The sequence below is a fragment of the Sciurus vulgaris genome, assembly GCF_902686455.1.
Source record: "Sciurus vulgaris genome assembly, chromosome: 2".
NCBI lineage: Eukaryota > Metazoa > Chordata > Mammalia > Rodentia > Sciuridae > Sciurus > Sciurus vulgaris.
Window position 1 is genome coordinate 83,329,066 of NC_136462.1, and position 26,593 is coordinate 83,355,658.

A 26,593-nucleotide genomic window follows, 5' to 3' on the forward strand; every position below is an offset into this window, starting at 1 on the left:
CAATCTGTGTTTTGTATAGAACCCTGAAGAAATGTGATTTAAAAAAAAAAAAGTTTTATGAACTAATCCTAAGGATTAGATTCAACCTGAAACTTCATTACAACCGAGAAATAGACACATTGGAGTTGAATTAAAATGTGATCTTAACTGGTCTTGAACAAAATGAATGAACAAGACCATCTGGGGTAGAATCAGAATCTGTAAGCCTAAGGATATACTGCTCTGCTTCAGATGCAACACTAATCTAATGGACTAACAAACCAAAGGAGGGAGAAGGTAGCTGACTGCTGAAAGCTTGTGTATTCTTTGGAAAACCCAGCCTTTTGAAAAAAAAGTTTAAAATTTTTTTTATTTTACTCCACCCAGTCTTCAAGTTGCCAAATTTATTAAAAAAGTGATCTTTTTAATGAGAAGAAAATGAATATATAAGATTTTATTCTTTTTATTATTAGATTTGGCTTTTAGGGAACTAGCTGACAGTTTCTTTGGCCTTGAAGTGTTTGAGTATTTGATAACTTTCAAATCAGTCCCCAAGGAACAACAGTGGATTGACTGGTCTTCAGTCAGGCTGTCACCTCCTAGATAATGGCAACAGCCTTTACCTTTTTGGTGAATGCTGGATATTAAAATCCTACCTGTGTCTGCTCCAGAGGCAGAACAGCACCCTCGGGCAGGACAGATGCTACTACTGTGCCCTGTGTATCACTGCCATTCTGGGTACTTCTGGAGGCACGTCAGAGATGGGATATGTGTTGTCCCTGAAAAGCTCATGTGCAAGCCAATGCAAGAAAGTTCAGAGGTGAAATGATCAGCTAATGAGAGCTGTGACTTAATCAGTGGATTAACTGGGTGGTAATGATAGGCAGGGAGAGTGTGGTTGGAGGAAAGTCATCACTGGGGTCTGCCTTTGGGGTTTATGTTTTGTCCCTGGGAGGGGAGCTCATATTCTGCTTCCTGCTTGTCACGTCCTGAGCAGCTTTCCTACACCATGCCCTTTTGCCATGATGCTCTGCCTCCCCTTGGCCCCAGAGCTATGGATTCAGCTGACCATAGACTGAACCTTTGAAACCATGAGACAAAATAAATGCTTCCTTCTCTAAGTTGTTCTTGTTGGGTCTTCTGGTCACAGCAAGACAAAGCTGACTAACATAGAAAGGGAGGGAAGGAGACCGAGCAGAATGCTAAGATCTGGATTTACTTCTGGGTAGGTCCCAACCCAGGCTTGTTCTTACCACATTTCTTTCTCATTTTCCTTTTTTGCTGAGCTAAAGTTAGTGGACAGGCCTGAGAAGAGGGGCATCATTTTCACTTCAGACTGGAATGGCCAATACCTTCAATGACTACAAAGGCCAGAGAGGGCCTCCATACATCCAGTATGGGGATCCTCAGGGACCATGTTTTCAGGTAACAGTTTCACTGTTTTTACCAACCACAGTGGCCAAGGAGAAAGAGGGTGTTTCTTCTCTTTGGTTTTGCCTTTGAAGGGGAGGGGGAAATAAGGAGGTGGTTTGTGAAGGAAACTCTGTAGAGATCCTTGAAGAAATGTGTTAAAAAACCACTATGCTAGCCATTCTAGCCAGGTGCGGTGGTGCACATCTGTAATCCCAGTGGCTCAGGTGGCTGAGGCAGGAGGATCATGAGTTCAAAGCCAGCCTCAGCAACAGTGAGGTACTAAGGAACTCAGTGAGACCCTGTCTCTAAATAAAATACAAAAAAGGGCTGGGGATGTGGCTCAGTGGTTGAATGTCCCTGGGTTCAATCCCCAGTACCAATGACAACAAACAAACACACAAAAAACGAAACACAAAAACCTACTACCATTATGGACTAGCCAAAAGCGTTAGATTTAACTTCATTATGACAGAAATAGACACATTTGAGTTGTGTCACAGAGAGCACTGAGGAAAGAAAGTCCAGGGGGAATCAGGTGTGACAACAGTAAGATCTCCAATCTGATAGTAAATTTTAGTTGGCATTGGGAGACGGGCAAAGGAAACAGCCTGTCCTGAATTGCCTTGGTGCCAAGTTGATCCATTCTTCTCTTTCTTTCTCTCACCAAGATTAAAGTCACGATGTCATGAAAGTGGATTTTTGGAAAGTTAGTTAGCTATGAAAGCAAGTCTTGAGGGCAGAGGACAGTTGGTAAGTCTCAGTTCTCCAGTGCTACACTGACAGGTACATGGCCCTGTCCTCTCTGATATTAATTACTGACAAATCCGAGTCTCACCATGCTCCTCAAAAGGGCATTTTCTAGTCTGGAGCACAAAATGATGCTAATTAACTGCTCAGCCAAGAGAGATAAACAACAGCTCTCCGAGTAGCTGCTAACATAGTTCTGTAAAAGTAAAGCCCAGAAATCTGTCAATGAATGCTCCTGGCCAAGAAATACCAGAGTGCATAGCCTCAGCCCCCAGGCCTAAGGAGGTACTGAGCTAGGCAAAAGTCTGCTCTTACAATGCTTCTCTGGTTATTAGCGCCCCCCAGGGGGCAGTGTGGTTGTGGGCTGAGCTTCCAGACAGGGCAGGGGCTGCCAAGACAGCTCCATGGCAACCAAAAAATCCACTTGAAGTTTATCACTGGACAAAGCAACTCTCCTTTGTTTTTTCTTCAGTTCTTATCACCCAACATAGTATTTTTCACATACTAGGTACTCGGTCAATGGTGAAAGATTGAAAAGGGTTCAATTTGTATTTCAGTATTTATTACTTACTAATGTATCAAGTGGCAGGCATTCTTTCTCAAACTTTCAATTTTATTTCCATGGATCTTAATGGAAACGGATCTGTCAAATGTCTGTTGTTAGGGACACAGGCAAGGACAAGTCATCATCATAATAATGTCTTGCATACATGGTGCTTTGCAATTTTGAAAGTCATGTCATGTATATTACAGAGAATACTAACATGTAGCAGAGAAGTAGAAAACAGTGGTGGTGGTGGTGGTAGAAAAGATTGTCCAAGATAGGATTAGTAACCTTAGGGGTTTAGAAAACATAAATAATGTCCAATCAGAAATAATTGGTCAAAAGAGCTAGGCCCAAATAGAAGGAGCAAGTATCTTTAAAGTATGATGGAGAAAACAGTTTTAATTCAAAACAACACTGGGATTAATGATTAAATATAATCATGTTCTGAACTTAGTCTTTTCAGCAAACTGTCACCAAATACTCTTTAAACTAATTGAAGAACCTCCATATTAAAGAATATAAGTATCCTGCATGATTCAATGCACAAAAGCCTTTATCCTTCCCTGAAATTTTGTATCTGAAAATTTCAACAGTCAATGACATTCTCAGTATTGTCTCAACTGGAAGATGTTCTACTACTCTGTTTCAGTGACTTTTCCTCCCTGTAGTTGACCGTCACCATGGTGTCAGGAAGTTTTTCTAGCAACAGCACACTGCAGGTATAACTGGATCAAATATTTGGTGATTCCCTTACAACCCTAAAGATGTTCATTAGTCAAGAAAATTTAATGGTAGAGAAATGATGGCTTTCTTGCCTTTTCCTCCCTAAATTCCACAAGAAATGAGGGAAAAAATTGGGAAGAAATCTGGATCTACACTGAAATTAGAATATGTGTGATAACTTCAAACCACAAAGTATGGACCAAATCAAGTGAGGATACATAAGTGAAACCAACGTGGAGAAATCTCTGGAGGTAAATATGGAGATTTTGAGGTGCTAAAAGTTGAGTTTTTGCCTGACAATCAGCATTCAAGGCATCAGTGGGCACTGGAAGACCCGGTGAATGAGGTGTGTGCAGCCAACTTCCAATTTGCAGAGTGTCAGACAGAGCAGAGAAGGGAAGAGGAGACCTGCCACCTGCCATTCCTGTGATCTAAACTCCTACCCTGGAGAAGCCCTGAAGTGCAATGGCAGGGAAGAGCTGTAGCTGCTGACTTGAACTCCCTGGCTGAGGATAAACGGGCATTCAATCACTAAGCCACGGCCCTAAGACTATGGCATGTGCTGAGCTTTTCACCCACTTCTCACCTAGGCCAGCTGTTTACTTTTGCTGGGGGACGGCATCAGCGACTGAGCATAGGTGCATTACTAAGGCTAAAGACGGCTGATTTAGTGAGAAACAGTCAGTCCTAAGCCAGCTTCTCAGACTCAAAGCTACCTGCTGTTTCTCCCCTGTTCATTCTCCTCCACTTTAACTCTCACCCTGCACCTCTCCACTCTTGAGACCTAGCAATGTACCTACCAATGGAAAAATAAAGGAGACACATAGGTCAGAGGAAGAATAATCTGCAAACAAAAGTACAGAAAAAAATCTCTGTATACACTCATAGGAAATCAAGAAACAAACAAAAGGAATTAGTAACATGGAGGAAGTTTGAGTAAAATCATATGAATGCAAAAAGGTAAAGAACAATTAGCTCAAAAGTTAGTTGGCAGAAAATTAGAGCTGTGGAGGATTACAGAAAAATACACATACACATAACTGAATGACAGGTAAGAAAAAACCAAACCAAACCAACAACTATGCTATAGTTTGAGTCTGGAATGTCCTCCAAAGGCCAGTGTATTAAAGGTTTAGCTCCCAGCTATTGGAGGTAGTGGGATCCTTAAGAGGCAGGGCCTAGTGGAAGATTTAGGCCACTGGGGGGTGTGCCCTCTAAGAGGATAGTGGGATGCCTAATCTCCTCCTCTCTTTTTGCTTCCTGGTCATCATAAGGTCAGCAGTTTGCTTTACCATGTGTTTCCTGCCTCATCACAGACCTCAAAACAACGAGACAAAGCAACCATGAAGTGAAACCTCCAAAACTGTAAGCCAAAATAAACCTTTTGCCTTTTTAGGCTGATTATCTCAGGTATTTTGTTACTGTAATAGAAAGCTAACACAAGCTGTATAATAATATGAAAATTTCCTGAAATAAAGAAAGACATAATTCTGAAGAATAAAGGGGCACATGTATTCTGGAAGGAATACAAAGAGGAGATACCTATACACATTTCAAAGAAGAGAACAATGACTCAAGGATTTTATGCAATGGAAATTGTTCACACCTAAAAGTAAAGGAATGTTGTTCCAAAATATGCAAGAACTCAAGCGTGTCTAAGAGCTCTTGCAGAAGTAAATCCTTAATGATTTATCTAGCCAATCAAAAATAAATCAAAATAAAAAATTTAGTAATGGGAAAGTTGTGGTTCAAAAGCGTAAGTGATGTAACGAAATTTTAAAACAAATTAAGGTAAACATCTCAGGGAATATTGGTTCTAGAACAGAATGTAAATGTCATAACAAATTTTATAGCAAAAACGGAAGAGTAGAAAGGACAGGAGGTGGCTAGGAATATCCATGTTTGAAATTAGCTCATCTGAAGTAGGGAACTAATGGATATTGTATCGAAATGATAAACTTTTAAAAATGAATTGTATGATAAAGAAATTTAGCTTTTAGCTTTATCCAATAAGAGAAAATTGCAGTTATATGGATGTTATGATCTCATGTACAGAACTTTACTTAGGTAGAAAAGGCCTGGACTGATACACACCCAACAACTGCTAGTGGCTTCTTTTGGGAACTGGATCCAGGTGCAGGGAGTTCTGGGGTGAAGAAATGGTAGACTCTTAACTTTATATACTTTTGTACTGTTTTGTTTGCTTTTCTGAATTAACATGCCTTTCTTTCACAATAATACCAAATAAACAAATAAAAATCAATAGGGCCAGCAACACAACTCTCAGATTTTAAATTCCCAATTCTCCGTTTGCTTTAGTCGGCTATCAGAGTCAATAGGGGCAAGCCTGAACCTAGGAACTTCACCCACAGAGTTCAAAACACAAGCACCGATATTTACAGAGATGTAGACACATAATAAGCTTGCAATGAACACATGGCTCAAGTATAAAAAGTTAGATGAGGAGGAGTCTTTCTGGTTTGATGTTTTGGAGTGGACCTTTGTCTTGTTTTTCCCTCTCAGAGAAGCATGTATAAATTTTACAAAAACATGCACAAAGAAACACACACACACACACACACACACACACACACACACACGGATGAATGTACACATACACATGTAACCTGAGAGAATAAGAAAAGACACTAAGAAAATATTTGCAAATGATCAATGAGAGAAATGAATTCAAAACACCTTCTGTTAAGTTGAAATTCAGTATTAACTGGAAAAAAATTCATATTCATTCTCCTGTTACTCTGGAATAAAATATGGTTAAAACTTTTTTCTGCCCATGACAAATCTATCTATATGTTATATAAAACAGTAAGAAAAGCTAAGTACTTGTGAGAACTTAAAATAATAAAGCAAGTTTAGTTATTAGTTCCTCAACTAGTTTCCCCCCCTTTTTTTTCTATACTGGGGACTGAACCTAAAGACACTATACCACTGAGCTATATCTTCAGTTCCTTTTATCTTTATTTTGAAAGAGGGTCTCCCTAAATTGCTCAGGTTGGCATCTAACTTGCCAGGCCTCCTGTATCAGCCCCCTGAGTTGCTGGGATTATAGGTGTGCACCATAATTCGTTGAACTTTGGAAGCTGTGATAATGATGAAACTGACATTTCTTCCATAGTTTTTGCTTACTAGCACATGATTTTAATTTATTCATTTTTAAGTTCTTGAATTCATTTCAATTTTGTCATGAAATAAGGGCCTATTGTTAGTTTGATAAAAGCATCACACGCAGGTAGCAAATGAAGTAGATGTCCTTGGATGGGTATGTAGATGAAGTGATTTTAAGCACAGATTGAATTCCTTCAGGCTTGCTTGCTTGAGAGGGTAAAACTAAGTGCAAAGTTCTGTTAACACTGTGTTTCTGCTCCAGTCTTACCCCTGGGTTTAAACGGAACAGCACAACATCAGCATCTGATGCTGAAAAGCAAGGGGTCACCAAGGCCTCTGCTGTGGCAGGCAGATTAGAGGCTGAGCAGGGAACTCAGACTCCTCTGCAAAGAACCTGTTAAGATTTAAGATTTCTGAGCCACATTTCTGCTACCCAAGCGCACACTTGTTTAAGACTGGAGCTAATCTGACAGTTGAGAATGGCAAAGGTCCGGGGTTGGATCACACAGAAACTCATTAAACACTAAAGCAACTGCCGCCTATCCCTTGGGTGTCCCAGCAAGCTATGACCACAGGACTCTGGAAGCTGTTTGGGAGCTGTGATTATGAAGAAATAGACATAATCTCGGCAGGTTTTGGTTAGCTTGGCTTTATTGCTCCTCTGGTCACATACATTGACCAGCTCCCTCCCTAGAAGTCATCAGTATCAAGAGTTTCCTTAGGTCTCTTTATATTGCCATGGACATTTCATAACCCAGGCCCAATAATCCCCATTTCAGATTGGTAAACTTCTTAGTTTTGCTGGATTGAAAAGACAGTACTGATTAAAAAAAAAAAAAAAACCATAAGTGACATTTTTCTGAACCCAAATGTGTTACCCTCTTTTGTTCACTAATTACCTTTCAACATAGATGTTTTTTCCTGTCCCGAGGGAGTAGAGGCTGCACAGTATGTGGTAGCATGAAATCTGCACATCACTCACTAAAACAAAGAAGAGATGTCATTATCACACATCAATCCCAGCTCTACCTCCTGCACATGGAAAGCTCCGAAGAGAGGAAAAAGAAACGTATAGGCATCAGCCAAGAGCAAAAGAGCTCTCTTTCTCTCTCTTTCTCTTTAAACATAATGTACCTTTTTTGTTTTTTTAACCTACATGTTAATTTGCTAGTTGCTGATCTGGGAGAGAAAACACTGATAGGCAAATCCCCTCCACTGAGCTGTCCCAATTCCCTTGTGAGGCTTCTGATGAGGATCTCGATATCTCGCAGGGAAAGGAATCATGTGAGCAGTGGAACCTTCCACTATGAAACTTATTTTCAGTAGAGGGAGACGTTATAGTCAAATGTTATCAAGTGCAATATTTTCTTCCTTTGGAAGAAAAAAATGCAGAAAACTTGAAGCCTTTTGCTCATTTCCTAGGTAGGAGTAACTGCCTTACCTTCTTCAGAGATAGAACCAACTTCCTTAAATCAGCTCATCCCAAATTCTATGCTGGGTGCTTTTCAAAAGGAAATTCAATTGTGTCATGATTCTACCATGACATTCCTAAGCGATGGGTATGTTCTGTTTAGGAGGACAGTTTAATCTGCAGGCTACATGCCACTAACCATGTCTGGATCTCATACCGAGGCTAGGACTACTTTGACACAATCAGAGGTAACTCTCCCAATTTGATTTTCAGCTGTTCAGGGATTTGGGAGATACAGAAATTGAAAACAGATTAAATCAAATCATATGTCAATATTTAAAGTGCAAAATTGATGCTTGGTGACAGAAAATTGGCATGGCAGGTAGCAGGTAGGGCTGGACACATGCTAAATGCAAAGTGAAGTAAAACCTCCTGACTTTGGTCTCCTTCCAAAGACTCAGATAATGAAATGTTAGCATCTTTCCTTTGCTCCTGGTACCTTTGAATACATTAAGGCTTCTTAACAGGAAAAATGGTGTCTGAAAATCCCTGGGAGCAAATTTACATCTCATGCTGTATTACTCAGATAACCTTTCAAATTAAGTGGAATTACAATAGCTGAAAGTTAAGCTAGTAGGTGGGGAATTTTGGTCCAGAATAAAAATGGGAAAAAATTAAATATTATATACTCAAATGAAGTAAGTTACTCCCCTCCAAGAATTCGTTACCTCACTTTTTAAATCTAGGAACTAAAAAAGCATGGAATAATTATTGCTCGATTCTGCCCTTAAGCTCCACACAAGTGCCTGGGTTGCATACTTCCTGTCTGTGGCTGTGTGTAATGAAATCTATGACAAAAAGCAGTAGGACTCACAGAGCAGATCCACCCCAAACTGGTGCTGAGCAACATGCTCAAAGATGGATGTCAGGATGGGGAGCAGAGCCACAGTGGTGTAGTTGATGTTCTGAGAAACACCTTTGATCTGTGTTCTGGAATGGGTAAACTTCCCAAGCTTCAAGTTTTCTGAAGTCTTTTCTAAGTCTTCTGCAGCATTTTCAAAGAACGCTCGCAACCCAGCCTTCACCAGCTCTGAGCCTGACTTCATGACAGTCCTGCAAGCAAACAATATTCAAAAACAGAAGCATAATCTGAACTTTTTGGCCAACCCCCACTTTGCAAGAGTGGTGACTTGCAGTGCAACCTGGGCAGGCATTAGATAGTCCAGTCACTGAAGACACTGTGTCAGGAGAAATGGAAACAACAGTTAACATCCAGGAAGAAACCTGGCACACAGAAGCCATGGGCTAGTGACTGAATGGTCCACTTGTTTGAGGAAGCGTTGTTCAACTTGAGAATGACTTAGAATGAAAGTGATATATTACTCACCTGCCAGCTGCTGCTGACCATTGCACCTAATGAAATAGAGGGAAGGTAAACTTTTCTTGCAGCTCACTGTGGGATAAGCAACTTTTATAAGGACTATTTAGAAACATGACTCCTTCTGATGCAGAATCTCTGGGGGCGGGGAGGAAAGGAGGGAAGGAAGGGACAGAGAGCATGTACAGAAACCAAGGAAATAGGTCAACTGAAGCTTGGGCTTCTGTTTGCAGTGAAGTCCTAGGTTGGATAAGGGGAGAAAATAGGAATGCCTAGTCCTTTTGAAACAGACAGCTTAAAAAATAAACAACCTAATTAGACCCTGGGGAGGGGGATGTTGAAATGAGACCCGTGGGAATGAATATTGGCTATGGGCACCAGAGTCCTCTGCTCAAAACTGTTACAAAACTTGGAATTGGAACAAAATCTATGAGTCATCTATACTTCCTACTCAGAAGATTATGACAGCCTTGCTTCAAGGTCATAAAAGATGCTTTTTATCTACAGCATTTCCTGATAATCATTCAATCTGTCAGGATGATAAAAACAAGGAAATATAGTCAGTAGTGAGGCTTGCTCTGGTTCATTAAATATTCAAGTCTTATCTTCCTAACTTCTAGTCATAGGTTCTGTCAGGAATTATTATTATTTTTTCTCTCCTCCTCCTCCCCCTCCCCCTTCTTTCCTCCCCCCCTCCTCTCCCCTTCCTCTCCCCCTCCTCTTCCCCTCTTCCTTCTTCTTCTTTTTTGTAGTACTGGGGATTAAACCCAGGGGAACTCAACCAGTGAGTCATACTTCCAGCCCCCCCCCCCCCTTTTTTTTTAGAGACATAGTCTCCTTAAGTTGTTGAGGCTGGCCTCAAACTTGCAATTCTCCTGCTTTGGTCTCCCAAGTCTCTTGTATTACAGATGCGCATCACTGTGCTTGGTGGGGAATGATGTCTTAACACTGGCTTTAAAAATCTTTTTGTTTGGACTCTTGCCAAACCTTTATTTTGCATTTTTTTTTTAAACTGGGACTATCCCTAGCTTTTCTGTATGTTTTCTGTAGTAAAGTCTCCTTATCACAGTTTTAAGGGATTTTGGTCACCAGGGATGACTTGGTCTTTCCTAGTTCTTTAGTATCTCTACAACATGTTTGTTTCTCTCAAAACCCACAAAATCTGTTTTAATGATTCTTACCCTCCCTTTTTAAACACAGCCATCAGTCTGTCGTGGCTTTTCAGTTTGGGCCACTCTCCTAGGCTGGTGACTGTCTTCTGCACTGGGGTCTTGGGAGGTGCATTCTCCTTCTGACTTTGAGAAGCACCCTTCTTCATAAGCATGCTAAAGAAAGCACCGTGTCAGTTCTCACTACTTCTCTCTTTTCTAATTTCATCATTTACTCTTTCTGTAGTTTATACATATATGTGTGTGTATATATATATATAAATATATATATATATATATTTTTTGGTAATACTTCCTTCTGGGTTCTGCCACCTTTCCTTCCCCACTGGGTCCATAGACCATCTTTGTCTCTGATCTTTTTGAAAATAGATCTCCCTGGCCTTTAAAAAAATTTTTTTTTGGTAAGAAATATTTTATTTGCTATGTAACTTGTTATTTATCAAAATAGAAGACACCTTTAGTGACTATAAAGAAAGCCAGAGTAGCTACGATAAACATACCCCATGGAAATTCTCAATAACACCCTGGAGGCAGAAAAAGGACCCTGACATGTACAGGGAACAGTGTGTCTCTGGACAGAAGGCCAGAATACTTTTCCCCAGTTTGTTGCAGGGACTTGGTGTTATGTAATAAATATGGGCAGTTCTCATTTAACTGAAAGCATCTGGGAGCCCTTAATCCACGTATGGAACTGGCTTGCAAACCATGTTTGTAGTGTGTGTTACAAAAAAAAAAAAAAACAAAAAAAAAAAAACCAAAAAAAAACTCTTTGTGTCCTGATTGATTGCTGGAGTTGGAAGCCAAGATTGGTCATGAATTTCCCTTTTCTGAGGTCTTATCTGTCTTCAGGGTTTCCCTCTGAATGCCTGGGAAAGAATCTGGGACCATAACAGAAATATGCTGGATATGGTACTATGAAGCACCTGAGTGGCAGGTACAGTGACCAAGAACAGGAAATCTTTATATTCCCAAGGGTGAATTTGGCAGAACATAGGTAAATTGTAATAATCTTCCACTGACTAGACTAAGAGAAGATTCACTGGCCACAGCTAGGAAGGCAGGCATCTTAAATATGTTGCCTTAATGGATCAGCAATGCAAACCTGGGTATCCTGAGGACAATGCGTCACCAAGTAAAGTAGAGAAACTGGGGCACTCATAATGGTCCTTGGCCATTCTGAATGCAGAGTGATATAGTTCATTTCTCTCAGGATGCTTATGTTCTCACTACTCATCAGGCGACTCTGTTTTTTGTAGAAAATTTGGTACAAAGTGGCACTTTGGCACATTATATATTTCATCTTCTGAAAGAACGAACATCTCAGGAAAAGAAGACAAGAAGTGATCAAATGCTGAGCTGTCAGCATTGGGCATATGCCATGTAGTGGCTCTGCATCATGGGAATGAGAAACGGAGCACGCTAACTTCTAGGGTCAGATTCATCTTTGCCTTGAAGAGGAGTCAGACAGGGAGTCTTGAGAAACTATTGGAAAAACTGGCAAACTTACCTTGTGTCAAGTGTCTGAGCTAAGATGTGAAGACAGCTCACCATTGTAGTAGAATCACTCCCTAGAATAAAAAAAAAATCACCTGTGACTCCCCAAACCTCTCAGTCTGGCTTGTAAATGCAATCTTCTCAATATGCATAAGCTGTAGTGCAGTATAATTAACCAGCAGTACACATAGTGCCAGGCCTGTGCTCAGGGACAAGGCGTTTATCTGCAGCCTGACACAGCCTCCGCTTCATGATGGATGTCAGAGGCAGAGCTTAACACATCCACTGGTGTGGAAAATCTGAGCTGTTAAAGGGGTACAGAGGTCGTTTATCATGCTTCAGACCAATTTTCTATGGCAAATATAGATGGCACCTTAGTCCCAAGGCTCAGGTTGTCTCAGGGAGCCACCAATAAAGGCAAAATACAAGTTCAGGATCATGATAGGCAGGAATGCAGCCATTAGTGAAACTTCACTTACCAAAGAGGGAAATCCTGTGTCTAACAAGAGCAGCAAGTTTGCAGAACAGGCTGAAGCAGAAAAAAATGCAGTTCAGAAAGTCACAGAGATTCAAGGACTCTGTCCCCCGTCACCCACTCCTATACTGTAAAACAGCACAGATTGGCACTCTAGGAAGTTGGGCCATGTTCCTTTTGAAGAATCCTTTGGCTATGCTCAGGAAAATATGTGGCCCATACTGCCTTGTTGGAGAATCCTGTGTGGTGCTTGCAGGCAGCTCCATCCTCACTGAAAATGATCTCTTTGTCATAGTTAACAGTATTTTGCAGTGACCGTGTGCAAACTATCCTTTGCTATAGAGACCATGAGTTGAAATGTTCACTTGCAAGACATTCAGGAATGAGGATTCTGAAGGGAAGCACAGTTTTTCTGTTGTTGGAGTGAACTGTAAACATTTTATGATCTTCAGGTGAGCTGTGAGGCCTTTGTTGGGAGGTGGGAGGAAGTTAGGATTGGAAAAATGTTATTGGTTAGGGTAGAAGTGAGATGTTAAGAAATACATTTTTGTTGTCATCTCCCATTAGTCTCTGGGTCTCACCAGGTTGCTGTCCTTGGAAATCAGAAAAGCTCTATGGCAAATTATGTTTGTGACCCTTCTCCACATCTTTACCCATATTTTCAGTCATGGAACTCTTGTAAGGTTTGGGCCTCCTTGCTTGAATTTCCACAGTGCCTAAAAGAGGGCCTTGTGCAGACAAAAAGGATCCCTGTAAATGTTTCAGCAGGCTGCTGAGGGACCCATCTAGAAGCACTGTGGGCGTCATATGACCTGTGTTGCTGATGCTCTTGGGAGGAGAGTCCTCAGAGCTCTGGCATGGCTAGACAAGAACTTTGCAAATCCTTTAGAAAGCAGTGGAACAGAAAGAGGGAAAGCAGGGGGAAAAAAAAAAAAGAAATACCTATACAGATCAGAGGGGTTCCAGGGTGGGTGGGAGGGAACTTGTCTTGGGGCTCCTTGCCTCACACAGGCAGAGGCCTTTTACAAGACAACTCAAATGGAGGCTGTGCACTTCCTAAGTGTTGTGGGGCCGAAACTTGCTTACCTATAATGGTTCTCAATTAATGCTCTGGATTTTTCTGGGCTGTCTACTGAAAAATCACAACTAACATGTTCTGTGATTAATCATTCGTTTTTGCAGTGGAAATAAGTTGGAACCCCCTTGCCTAGAACTTAAGAGCACTCATAACACGTTTCAGAAATTGGGTATCCAGTCACTGTAAAATTAAATATGGGCTGCTGCTTATTATGCAAACTCATGGAGTTGGAGGAGAGGACAAACCCCACCCAGGCATGTGACCTGTGCTGCTGCTGCTTGTGGGTTCTGTGCTCTGCCCATGGTAACTGGGCTGTCTCAGTGAAGCTCTTTGCTGTCCCCAGCTCTGTGTCACCTTCTCATCTGTAATCGAATGAGTCTCCCAGTTTCAGAAATAGGGGCTGGATAAGCTCAGATATTTCGAGTGAAAATGCTGCAAAGTGGATGGACACATGTTCTGTATAAATACAAAAAACTGTTTCTCTCGCTGAAGCAGATGGTTGGATGATTTGATCCTAATACTGATGTGACTCTCCCCCGTCAGAAGTGCTGTCATGGGCAAGCTAAGGCCAGGACCTGACATTTCCAAAGGCTCCTGGCTGTCCCATGGAGCCCATGATACAAGTGGGGGCGCTGCCCCCAGCCCATAGTTAAGAGGGACAGGAATTCTTGGATACCTTTCATCCACCTTAGAGTTTCAAGACAATAGAGTAAAGAAATCCAGGGGATAGGGTCTGGGACCCCCAATGAATGGCATCACGTGCAGAAGAGGTGGGGCAAAGGCGAAGGGGACAAAGGCGAAGGACGCAAAGGAGAGGAGTCTGGCGACGTGAACATGTCCAGGACAAACAGAACTGCGTCTGTGGGAGGGTGGCAGGCTCATCTATGAATATGAAAGCTATTTGCTAGGCTGATCAGCTCTAAGGTTGTATTCCAGCCACGACAAATGGTGCCTGGTTGAACAAATGTTACATTTCCATGAATTAATAGTCCAAGAAAAATAGGTGAAGAAAACAGACACATCTGCCCTCTATTGGATTATCTGAATATCTCACCTTGATTTTCACTTCCCTAGCTTCTTAAAAATACACTGGTGCATTGTGAAAATGTTCAGGAGCTCTTTGGTCAGTACCTGATTCTAAGGTCATCACATTTTGATAGAATGGGAGCTTGTCTCTCATTTAAGAGTGAGAATAAGTAATTACAGTACAGAAGAAATGGCATGTGATGGGGACAGAAAACTGCATGTTCATTCTTGTCCTAACTACCTGAGCCTCAGTTTCTCCCATTTTCAAAGTGAAGATCATAAAACACAGGTATTATTTTGAATTTAAAATATTGTGAGGTTTCATAATGATACTTATACAAATGTGCAATAATTTGCTGAAGAAACATCAAACTAGACTTAAAGAGTCACATGACCATCTCAATAGATACAGAAAAAGTATTTGACAAAAGAGCATTCATTCATGTTCAAAATGCTAGAAACACCAGGTATAGTAGGAACATACTTCAATATTGTAAAAACTATATATGCTAAACTTGTCTTCATTCTATTTTTTTTAATTTTATTGTAAACAAATGGGATACATGTTGTTTCTCTGTACATGGCATAAAGGCATACCATTTATGTAATCATAAATTTACATAGAGTAATGTTGTTTGATTCATTCTGTTATTTTTTCCCTTCCCCCCACCCCTCCCACCCCTCTTTTCCCTCTATACAGAGCTTCCTTCCTCCATACTTGCCCCCCTCCCTAACCCTAACTCTAACCCTAACACTAACCCTTCCCTCCCCCCATTATGTGTCATCATCCACTTATCAGCGAGATCATTCTTCCTTTGGCTTTTTGAGATTGGCTTATCTCACTTAGCATGATATTCTCCAATTTCATCCATTTGCCTGCAAATGCCATAATTTTATCATTCTTTATGGCTGAGTAATATTCCATTGTATATATATATACCACAGCTTCTTTATCCACTCATCAATTGAAGGGCATCTAGGTTGGTTCCACAGTCTGGCTATTGTGAATTGAGCAGCTATGAACATTGATGTGGCTGTATCTCTGTAGTATGCTGATTTTAAGTCCTTTGGGTATATTGAAAGCATTCCCTCTAAAAACTGGAACAAGACAGGGATGCCCTCTTTCACCACTTCTATTCAACACAGTCCTGGAAACTCTAGGCAGAGTAACTAGAAGAAAGAAATTAAAGGGATACAAATAGGAAAAGAAGAATTCAAAAGTATCCCTGTTTGCTGATAACATGATTCTATATTTAGAAGACCCAAGAAACTCCACCAAAAAATTTCTAGAACTCACACATGAATCCAGCAAAGAAGCAGGTTATAAAACTAATACCCATAAATCAATTGAATTTTTATATATTGTGACGAATCAACTGAAAGAGAAATTAAGAAACTATCCCATTCACCCTAGTCTCAAAGGAAATAAAATATTTGGAAATCAATCTGTGGAAGACCTCTACAATGAAAACTACAGAACACTAAAGAAAGAAATTGAGGAAGACCTTAGAAGATGGAAAGATCTCCCATGCTCTTAGATAGGCAGAAGTAATATTGTCAAAATGGTCACACTACCAAAAGCACTATACAGATTTAATGCAATGCTGATTATGGTTCCAATATATTCTTCATAGAAATAGAAAAAGCAGTCATGAAATTCATTTGGAAAAACAAGAGGCCCAGAATAGCCAAAGCAATCCTCAGCAAGAAAAGTGAAGTAGGAGGCATCACAACACCAGATCTTAAATTACACTATGAAGGTATAGTAACAAAAACAGCATGGTATTGGCACCAAACCAGACATGAAGACCAATGGTACAGAACAGAAGACACAGAGGCAAGCCCACATAAATACAGTTATCTCATAGTAGACAAAAGGTGCCATAAATATACATTGGAGAAAAGATAGCTTCTTCAACAGATGGTGCTGGGAAAACTAGAAATCCATATGTAACAAAATGCAATTAGACTCCTTTCTCTTACCCTGCACAAAACTCAACTCTCAGTGGATCAAGGTCCTAGGCAATAGACCAGAGACCCTGTGCCTACTAGAAGAAAAAGTAGGCCAAACTGCTATCATGTTGGCTTAGTAACCAGATTCCTCAATAAGACTCCTTAAGCACAAGAAGTAAAATCGAGAATTAATAAATGGGTTTGTATTAGAGTAAAAAGCTTCTTCATAGCAAAGAAAATAATGAAGAATATGAAAAGAGAACCTATGGAATAGGAGAAAATCTTTACCACCTGCACCTCAGAGCATTAATCTCCAGAATATATAAAGAACTCAAAAAACTTAACACACACAAAAAACAAATAACCCAATCAATAAGTGGGCTGAACTGAACAGACACTTTTCATAAGAAGAAACTGAATGGACCCTTCTTAAAAGAAGAAATACAAATGATCAACAAATATATGAAAAAAATATTCAACATCACTAACAATTAGGGAAAGACAAATTAAAACTACACTAAGATTTCATCTAATTCCAGTCAGATTGGCAATTATCAAGAATATAAGCAACAATAAATGTGGTCAAGGATGTGGGGAAAAAGGTGCACTCATACATTGCCTTGTGACTGCAAATTGGTGTAACCACTCTGGAAAGGAGTTTGGAGATTCCTCAGAAAACGGAACCACCATTTGACCCAGCTATCCCATTCCTTAGTTTATACCCAAAGGACTTAAAATCAGCATACTACAGTGACACAGTCACATCAATGTTTATAGTAGCTTAATTCACAATAAATAAGTTGTGCAACCAACCTAGGTGCCCCTCAACTGTTGAATGGATAAATTGTGGTATAGACAGATAATGGAATATTATTCAGCCTAAAGAAGAATGAAATTATGGCATTTGCTGGTAAATGGATGAAACTGGAGGCCATGATATCAAGTGAAATAAGCCAATCCCCCAAAACCAAAGGCTGAATGTTCTAATAAGTGATGCTGACTCACAATAGGCAGAGGGGAAGGAGGAGTGGAGCTTTACCAGATTGGACATTGAGGAGTGGGGGAAGTGAGGGAGGATGGGAATAGGAAAGACAGAATGGATCAGACATACCTTTCCTATGTTCATATATAAATACACGACCAGTGTAACTCCACATCATGTACAACCACAAGAATGGGAAGTTATATTCTGTGTATGTATGATATGTCAAAATACATTCTACTGTCATGTATAACTAAAAAGAATAAAAAAAAAAGAAACATCAAACTCAGTGATTAGTCATGTGGGGTATTTAATAAATGTTAGCTAAGTCCTAAAGTTGCATATCCTCCCAAAGATGGTGAGATTTAGTGACTGAGCTCTTATTAAGTACACCGGGCACTGTTCACTATCAAGGGATGCTAGGAAGAGAGTTCACAGACTATCAGTAGAGTCTTAACTCTTTGCTGTTTAGAAGTCTAGCCCTTAAAATTGCCTTCACTTTTCAAACACATGGAGACTCTGAGGAGTGTTGGACCGTGTTTTCTAGCCTGATCATGAGCTTCCCCTCTGTTCTCATCTCTATTAAAGTACCCACATGTTATGCAGAGTAGAATGAGTAGGGAGGCTGAGGCTTTGAAGAAAACATTTTTTTTCCTGTTAGAAATTTAAATTGTTATGTTGCTCTAGAAGTCAAATCTCAGACTGTCTACATCAGGACTTGTAAAGCCCTATTTTTTTTTTGTAATCTTGTAAACTTGATAGGAATGATATTGAAAGCAGTGTCCTCCTGTTTCTTCTCAACGTTGTATGTTTGCTTTTCTGAAGCTTCAGAATGATCTTCACCTTCTTCTGAATGTCAATTCAGGATGGAAGTTGACCTGAATATGGGAATCTGTCCCAAGTCCTTCTGATAACCTCAACAGTTCACTTAGTTGCTGAAATTATGTGGACAGGTGGGAATATACTCTCTTTCAAAATCAAGATGTCAACCAAACCTCTGGCTGTGCACATCAGGCTTCATTTCTCCAAAAGTCACCTGGTATCTTAAATAAACTGCCTGGGCACCATGACTGCTATAGTTTGGATAAGTGCCCCCTAAAGGTCCATATGTGAAAGGCTTTGTTTCCAGGGTGGCACTACTGGGAAGTGGTGGAATCTTCAGGAAATGGGGCCTAGAGGAGGCTGTTAGGTTGGTAGGGGTGTGCCCTTCAAGGGGATGGTGGAACTCTGGCTCCTCCTTCTTCCTCTTTTGCTTCTTCATCATGAGGTGAGCAGTTTGTTCAACCACAGGCTTTTGCCACTGCCATCCAGCACTTCCACAGAGGCCCAAAGCATTGGATCCACTGATCTTACACTAGGACTCCAGAACCGGGAGCTACACAGATCCTTCCTTATTCGTTAATTATCTCTTTATAGTTATAGTAACTTGAACAATGTAACTATAGGAACTAGCACAATGACCTTCTCTATTTCGTACTCACCTGGCCACCATTTCTTTCTCTTTATGGGAGGCATACCCACTGCTGCTAAGGGGCTTCAGAGGAGAGGACAGGAAGTAGAGGCGGTGATTCGTGAAGTACTGGTCAACCAGTGGAAGAAGAACCTAGAAAATCCACCACACATCAGATCTTAAGAATCTATCCAAAGTCCTTCTGTTAGTTTCCTTTAAAGAGGTCATTTTCAGTCAGCAAGCTTCTCAACACTGGTCCTGAAATTTCTAGCAATGTCTATTTTTTGGATCCCAATTTCCATCACATTTTCCTCTTCTGTGCCCCAAACCAGAGGCCTTGGGGATACATGAAAGGAGAGGGCCACTGACTAAGAGCCAAATAAATGTGCATGAGGTCCAGAGTCAGCATTTGCAGGAAGGCCTATGGGACCCTGCTCCCAGATGTGGCTTCTTGGGCTCAGCATCAACAGGTACACTTGAGGCATGGCCTACCACTTCTGGCCTCAAGTTGTCTGTCTCTGCTTCTCAGTGTAAAGCTACTTTGTGCCTTTAGCCCTTTGAGCATGGGTATATGGAAGAAAATGCTCACTGGTACTTCAATAGAACCCTTCCCCCCCATATTTTAGCTAGGCAGGGGGCCACCTAGCTAGAAGAATGCATACTCAGTCTCCCTTGCAGCAAGATGAAACTAAAAATGTCTAAGTTCCAGCCACAGGATTGAATTTTAGAAATGCAGCAGCCTGCCCTACCCTCCACTCTTCCTTTTTCCTGCAGATGTGGTGCAGATTTGGACCATGAGGACATGAAGCACAAGTTGGGATAGTGGAGAAACATAAAGATCCTGATCCCTGGGTAATGGTGTGGAGCCAGCCGGCTACCCTCTCCTCAGACCTCCACCCACCTCAGCCTTTTTGTGCAACAGAGAAATCCACATCTGTCTCACTGCAGCCACTGGCATTTTGATGGATCACTTTAACTCATACCCTAAATAGCAGAGATCCCAAGAAGAGGTAATTTGGTTAAATATAGTGAATCACTTACTTTGGCAAAGAATTTGATCTCCTGGTCATGGGGAGACTTTTCAGTTTTCCCGCTGCTGACAATGGCTTCTAAAATTGATACAGGAACACAAGGTTGGTTGGCCAGATTAAAACAGAGGATCACAACATTTTGGAGACAACAGCTTTTCTAAAGGCCATAAATATGTCTATTTGATTTCACGAAATACATTTTACAGAGTACTTTACAACTGTGCTGGCTGGTTGTTGCTTGTGTTGGTTCTCTTGGCCATTTCACTACACTTCTATCAGTGAGGGAGCAGCTTCAGAGAGGCTGAGCCACATGTCCATGGCCATAAAGCACAACAGGAAAGTGAATAGGATGAGTTGTATGAAATAGTGACAGAAGGGTCACTCATATCCAGGAGGAAAGCCACGGACCAAATTGATACTTTTTTTTTTTAAGTGAGGAAAACAAGTCTCAGCCACTGCCCCCCGTACCCCCACAATCATACTTCTAAATGAATCATGAATAGCTCCTTCCTTGACAAAGGAAGATCAAATTTTTGTGTTGTATTTCACAGTGACACTTACCTAAGTGGGCAATAAACTCTTGAGCAGAATCAACATACTTCAGGATCTTCTTTAGAAACTTGTAGGCAAACCTCTTTTCCATGGAGGAGGCATCCAGCTCCAAATCCTTCATACCTCTAGGGTGGAAATACGTGAACCCCAGGAAGTAACGGATAGCCACGTGACTCCGGGGCCTCAGCCATCCTCCCCATGCTGAATGTAATTTCCAGTGTTAATGGTCATTCTGGCTTAGTGACATGGTTCGCCATCTGACCGACTTCCCCTTGTGCTGGGAATCTGACTGTGAGCACACACTACATGTATTACAACATTTTCCTTCTTTTAAAAAAAATCCCAAAAAAATTCAAAGAAAAAGAGCAATTTATTTTGACTTTTTAACACATCAAACTGCAAAACCAAAAAAAATTAAATGAAACTTTTAGTACAATGATTTCTGAACAAAATTTTCAGAGCGATCTTTATCATTCATGTAACAAATATTGAGCTGGGGGTACTTTAGGGAAGAAAGCAAAAATCCTGCTTTTGTGGAACTTACTTTAGGTGCTGGCTGTGAAAGGACATAAACAAGTATAAATTATGTGGAATGACAGATGTGAATAAATTATGTGAACAAAAGGGAAAAGAAAAGTAGGATGAAAGGGCCCAGGGGTGAGGGTGAGTTTGCAAACGGTGGAGTTAAACAGGGGAGTAAGGGCAGCATTACTGGGAAGTTGATACCAGAATAAAGGCTTAAGGAGGTGAGGCATATGCACATCTGGAGAAAAAGCTTTCTAGTCGTAGGGAGAAGGTGGTGCTAAGGTCCTGAGGCAGGAGCATGCATGCTAGGTTGAAGGCCTATGGTGGAGAGGCCAGTGTGTGTGGAATAGAAGTGAGCAGACAGAGAGAGGTCAGGTGGACAGTAGAGCAAATCATTTAAGGCCTTGCAGGTCATCCTTAGACTTTGCTTCTGCGTGGAGTTAAATGGGAAGCTATTGGGAGTTCTGAATAGAGGAGTGACGTGAGATGATTGACATTATGGCAGACTTATTCTGGCTGCTATGTTTAAAATTGACCATGGGCATGGGAACCCCAGTAGGGAGCTATCACCCCAAGGATGCTGATAGCATGAAGCGGGTAAGCAGCAGCAGGAGTTTGGGTATATTTAAAAGGTAGAACCATCAGGATTTCCTGAAGGATTCAATGTGGTTTAGGGAAAAGAAGAGAGGCAAGGTTTTTGGTCTGAGCAAGTGAAGAATGGGTTGTCATCAAGCGATGGTGAGGCTGAAGACAGGAGGCTGAGGCTGGGTCAGGGGAGCCTGGGAATTCTTGTTGCCTTGATCATCATACATCCCAGTGCCTCCCACGGGGTCTGACATGTGTACATAATTACTCAGGATACCTTTGCTGAATTCAGTCATCTTTCTCCTTGATTCTCCTATTTGCTTGACTTCTTTTTTAGTTACATTAAAGGAGGACTTTTCATTTCTGTGGGCAAATTGTTTCTCAGCAAATCACGCTATGCATCTTGGTGTTAATAATGGGACTAAAATGAGATGGGAGTCTTTCTCCAATACTCTCCAGGAGGCAGTCTCCTGCTGTCTGACCTTTGCTGCTCCACGATATGGAAAATGAGTTCTAGGATTTTTTCATATGTGATACAATAGAAATATTTGTACAGATTTTCATTGTTTGACATTCGGTTTCAAAAATTCTGTAGGAAATTAAAAAAGAAATAGCTTGCTCAGCAAACATGTCTTCTGGGAGGAATGGCTATTTCAGAGGAGTACTCCAGCTTGCTTTCTATTCTTCAGGGACTCAGCAAGCATTGTACTAAAGAGCACAGCACACCACTGATGTGTGTGCAGTGAGAAAACAGGTTCTACCTTCAAGTCGTAAGCAGCCAAGACCATCCTCATGTAAACCGCTCATCCAGATGATTTTGATTTACAAATGATGGATATAAAGTCAGAGGGAATCAGGAGGCACTCAGTCTCCCCAGTGAAGGTGTACCTTCATGACAAACAGTTACTCTTGTTCAGAGACTCTCTCGAATATATTTGCTATTGTGATATAATTTAACAAAATATCACATAGAAGATATTGATTAAAGAGGACTGTTGATTCTATGAAAATGAACTTACATATTTTGCAAAGATCTCAACTTTTTCATATACATAATTTTTGAATTAAGTAGAATTGAGACATCTGTGAAGGGAAAGACATTTCAAAAATATCTGGCATACTGCACTCTATTGTTTTGAATGTGCCTTGAATTCACTTAACTCTCTAAACAAGCCCAAATTTGAAAGCTGTGAACATGTGGTATGGCTGTGGTTTATAACTCTGATTATTAGAACATTATACACATGTCCTTGGCCTATAGCACAATATTTGTGAATGCATGCATTCATTCATTATAACACTTTTCAGAACAGTCAACTACTCTACTTATTCTGATATGTAGGCAGGAGATTAAACACCTGAGGAGAGGAGACCACCTCTGCCATCACTCCCACCCCCATCCCACTAATATCACCTGAGAGGAGACTTACCTAGAAACTATAATACCATTCACTTGGAGGAATTTAAACAGGTCCTGTGCCTTCTCTCGGTCCCTGTACTTTTCCTTGGCAGTCAAAGTATCATATGGTACCAAAAGAGGGTGACTGCCGCCACCTGGAGTCACAAGGCAAGAGATGACCACACATTTGTCTTTTCCTTTGCACTTCTGGGAGAACATGCTGACCCCCGCCCGCCTGCCACCAGACCATCTTCTTCAAGGGTTGCTGGGAAATCAGCTCACCTTTGCTCTCCAGCTCCAGCTTCTTCTTCTTGGCCCAGATATTGTGATAGTTTTCAGCTACCACTTCCACCATTCCCTGTGTCCCAGCAAGGGCATGTACATCAAAGAGAAAGCAAGCGAGAAAAGCAGCTTCATTTCTGCCAGTTTATTTTTGGCAGCCTTGAGATGGGAGCACCCCTAAGATTAGAGCACCCCCAAAAGCTAACAGTGCACTGCTGAAGGGCTCCCACCATTAGTCAGTCTGTGCTTATGCACCTCATTAGTTTTATGTCTTCCCATACACAGAGAAAACAAGTTCTAATTCTGTCCCTCCCTGGCAACTTATTATCCTGGCATTCATGAGCATTTTTAATGCATTAATGAGAAAGACACATTTCTAGTTGAAACCATGCTGGTAGCTTTTCAATTATCACAGGAGCCTAGTGTCATATTTCTGATCTAAGAGGGGGGATTGGAAGTGGGGTTCAAGCAAAAGTTTAGATCCCTGAAAATCTTTAGCTTAGCAAACTAAAAATAATCACATCATGGTAGAAATTGCTGCAAATAAGATTTCTCAAATGAAATTATTCTTTCTAGGTCACTCATAGCAGTGACCCAGAGTGAAAGATGTACTTTGGAAAGAAGTCTTCTCTAAGGTCGGAGAGATTGGTCTCATAGCCTGGCTGCCAATCTCTGCTGGGGGTTGGGGTAGGGCTATGGGAGCAAGCGCCTCAGGGCTTTTGGTTTCATCTTCTTGATTTTTTATTTCTGGGTCCTGCAACAACTGCTTGTCTGTACGATTATGGGGAAATTGAACATATCTGCTGTGGGATATGAAGGATACTCTTATGATTTCGGGTGACTTATAAGGACCAGGCAAGCACCTCTACCCAAGGGTCAAGTTTTGCAGATTTTCTCCTGTTTTGTTTATTTTTGGGTTTTGATACAGTAATCTGCTGGTTGTTCTTCCTTTTATAGAGTCCGCACCCGTTACAATGTTCTTGGAAGAAACACACAGCCTCCCTTTCTTGGATGATTGGTTAATTCTGTTGAGCCTCTCCCCACAGATTCTGCACAATGTGGCCCTCTTCTGGGCATTCTTACCCCTTGTCCTCTATTTTTCTGCTTTAAACCCCATGGGATTTGGAAAGCGCATTATGTTGTTCTGCAAGAGTCAGCACTGACCTGGAGCTCTCTGGAAAGCACAACGTTTGAGAGGTCGAGAGGAGCAGGGCTATAGCTGTTGCCCTAGGAAAACAGAGAAAGTCACTGAGTTTGCCACTGTTTTCCTCATTCCTATCAGCATCCCCTGACGAGCACTGCAGCTGTCAAGGATGTGTTTTCCCAGCCCCCACTGTTTATCTGAGGTGGTCCTACCATGATGGCCCAGGGAGAGCTTGCCCAGATTCTCTGTGGGTCCCATTGGCCCAAAATTGGCTTCTGGGAGTTCTTGTCATACCTGGCTGGTCTGGGACACACTTCGAAGTTTCTCATTTTCCCGTTGTTGAACCAAAGCTTCCCCTTCTTTGGTCCTCTCCACAGTCCAGCCCACAGCCAGCATGGTTTTCAGGGACTCTCTGGCTGGCCAGCGATAAATTTCCTTCTCCTGGAAGAAATTTGCACAGAAGAGCTTTGCAGAATACACCACGGCATTCTGGCTGGCCCATCGCCCTGTGGAAATTGGATCTCACATTAGACAGGTTAGCTCTAGCCTTCCTTCACAAGGTCCAAATGCCATTTGCACATTTCACTTGTGATACAGAATCAGTCTTCCTGATGTTTATGAGTATGAGACCCTGGGGGCACAGTGTTTCGCACTGGGAGGAAATGTACCAACAATATTGATGACAGTGTTCACATTTTGTAGATAAAGAACAGGAGAGTGACACCCTGTGTTTTAGTAACTGTTGAAGATGGGATATTGTCAAAATGCATCTGTGTAAAACTCTCTTTTGAACTTGAGAAATAAAATTTCTTAGATATAATAATAATAATAATAATAATAATTATTATTTTGGTACCAGGGATTGAACTCGGGATTGCTTAACCACTGAGTCATCCTCAGCCCTTTTTGTATTTTATTTAGAGACAGAGTCTCACTAAGTTTCTTAGGGCCTCACTAAGTTGCTGAGGCTGGTTTTGAACTTGTGATCCTCGTGCCTCAGCCTCTCGAGCCGCTGGGATTACAGGTATGCACTACTATGCCCAGCTAAAACTTCTTAGAATTCTCTTTTGATCTCTGAACTCTTTCATCAATGGTCAGTATTCAAAGACACACATGCCATCCTTTACATATGACACTAAAGCTTACAAAGGACTCCTACTCATTCCAAGACAGGAATTTAGAGTTGAGATGAATCAAAGTTCTTAATTTAAAAAAAGAAAGCAAGAGACATGTTCATGTTTCCTCAGAGACTTTCTACTCTCTGTATCTTCCCTGTAGTGGACATCATTCCTGTTTGAATTTCCTTTGACAATTCATTGCTCTTTTCCCACATCCCAACAGTCAAGCACAGTTGCAGGAGAACTGCAGGTGCATTTTGTCCCAGGCTGTTAGGGCTGGACAGTGCTTCTTTCACCAGTGGGTTCTCAGTGCCAAAGAACAGAAGAAAGGGCTGGACTTTTGGAAACTGGTTGTGGGGCTGCTGCCCACTGGTAAAATGGCGAGGAGTGGTTTATAGAATCCCTGGAAGTCTCTAAAGGGCTTGAGAATGACTGAGCCCTGAGCTCTTCTGGGGAAGGACGGAGCACAGTCAGTGTTACCAGAGGCCTGTGTCTTACCTTCTCTGTTAATGTCTTGAAAGGCCTTATCAGTGGGTGGGTCTTCACATTTTCATCCAGGGAAATTCCATATTTCCATCCACTCTGACTCTGTAGAAATGTTCTCAGTTCAAATCTCCTTGTCATTCACATCCTTGGCATTCAAAGAGCCCTGCTCTGTGACCCAAATCCCTCCTTAGATTTTCATAACTAGAATAATAGATCATGACAGAGCTTGGAAATTTCCCTCAAAAATGCCTAATTGATCCTTTAAAGTCATCAGGCTCTCTGACTCCTGAATCTTGCACTCTGTCCCTTTATCCTTTCTCATTTCAGTTGCTGTTCTCTCCACTTTCCTGCTTATGTTTCAGGCCCACTTAAAAGAGAAGGATGTTTCAAAAGACCCAGCAAATAACATGCCCCAGGTCAGTGTGCCACCCTTCCAGTAAGGACAGAGGCAGAGCTGAGAGCATGTGAACACTGTACCAACTGCCCACTGTGCAGAGGGGCGGTTGGGTGTTACCTCTTG

At 41.3% G+C, this 26,593-nt stretch overlaps 1 protein-coding gene across 1 annotated transcript in view; it reads right to left on the minus strand.

The window, feature by feature from the left end:
* RYR3 (ryanodine receptor 3) overlaps window positions 1–26,593 on the minus strand; it is a 506,360-nt gene that overhangs the window by 76,560 nt on the left and 403,207 nt on the right. The window contains 12 exon segments of the mRNA XM_079126345.1: window positions 7,435–7,516; window positions 8,821–9,059; window positions 12,001–12,061; window positions 12,467–12,516; window positions 18,983–19,104; window positions 19,993–20,060; window positions 20,544–20,659; window positions 23,075–23,198; window positions 23,326–23,401; window positions 24,490–24,552; window positions 24,764–24,910; window positions 26,086–26,175. Coding sequence (XP_078982471.1) covers window positions 7,435–7,516; window positions 8,821–9,059; window positions 12,001–12,061; window positions 12,467–12,516; window positions 18,983–19,104; window positions 19,993–20,060; window positions 20,544–20,659; window positions 23,075–23,198; window positions 23,326–23,401; window positions 24,490–24,552; window positions 24,764–24,910; window positions 26,086–26,175 — 1,238 coding nt within the window.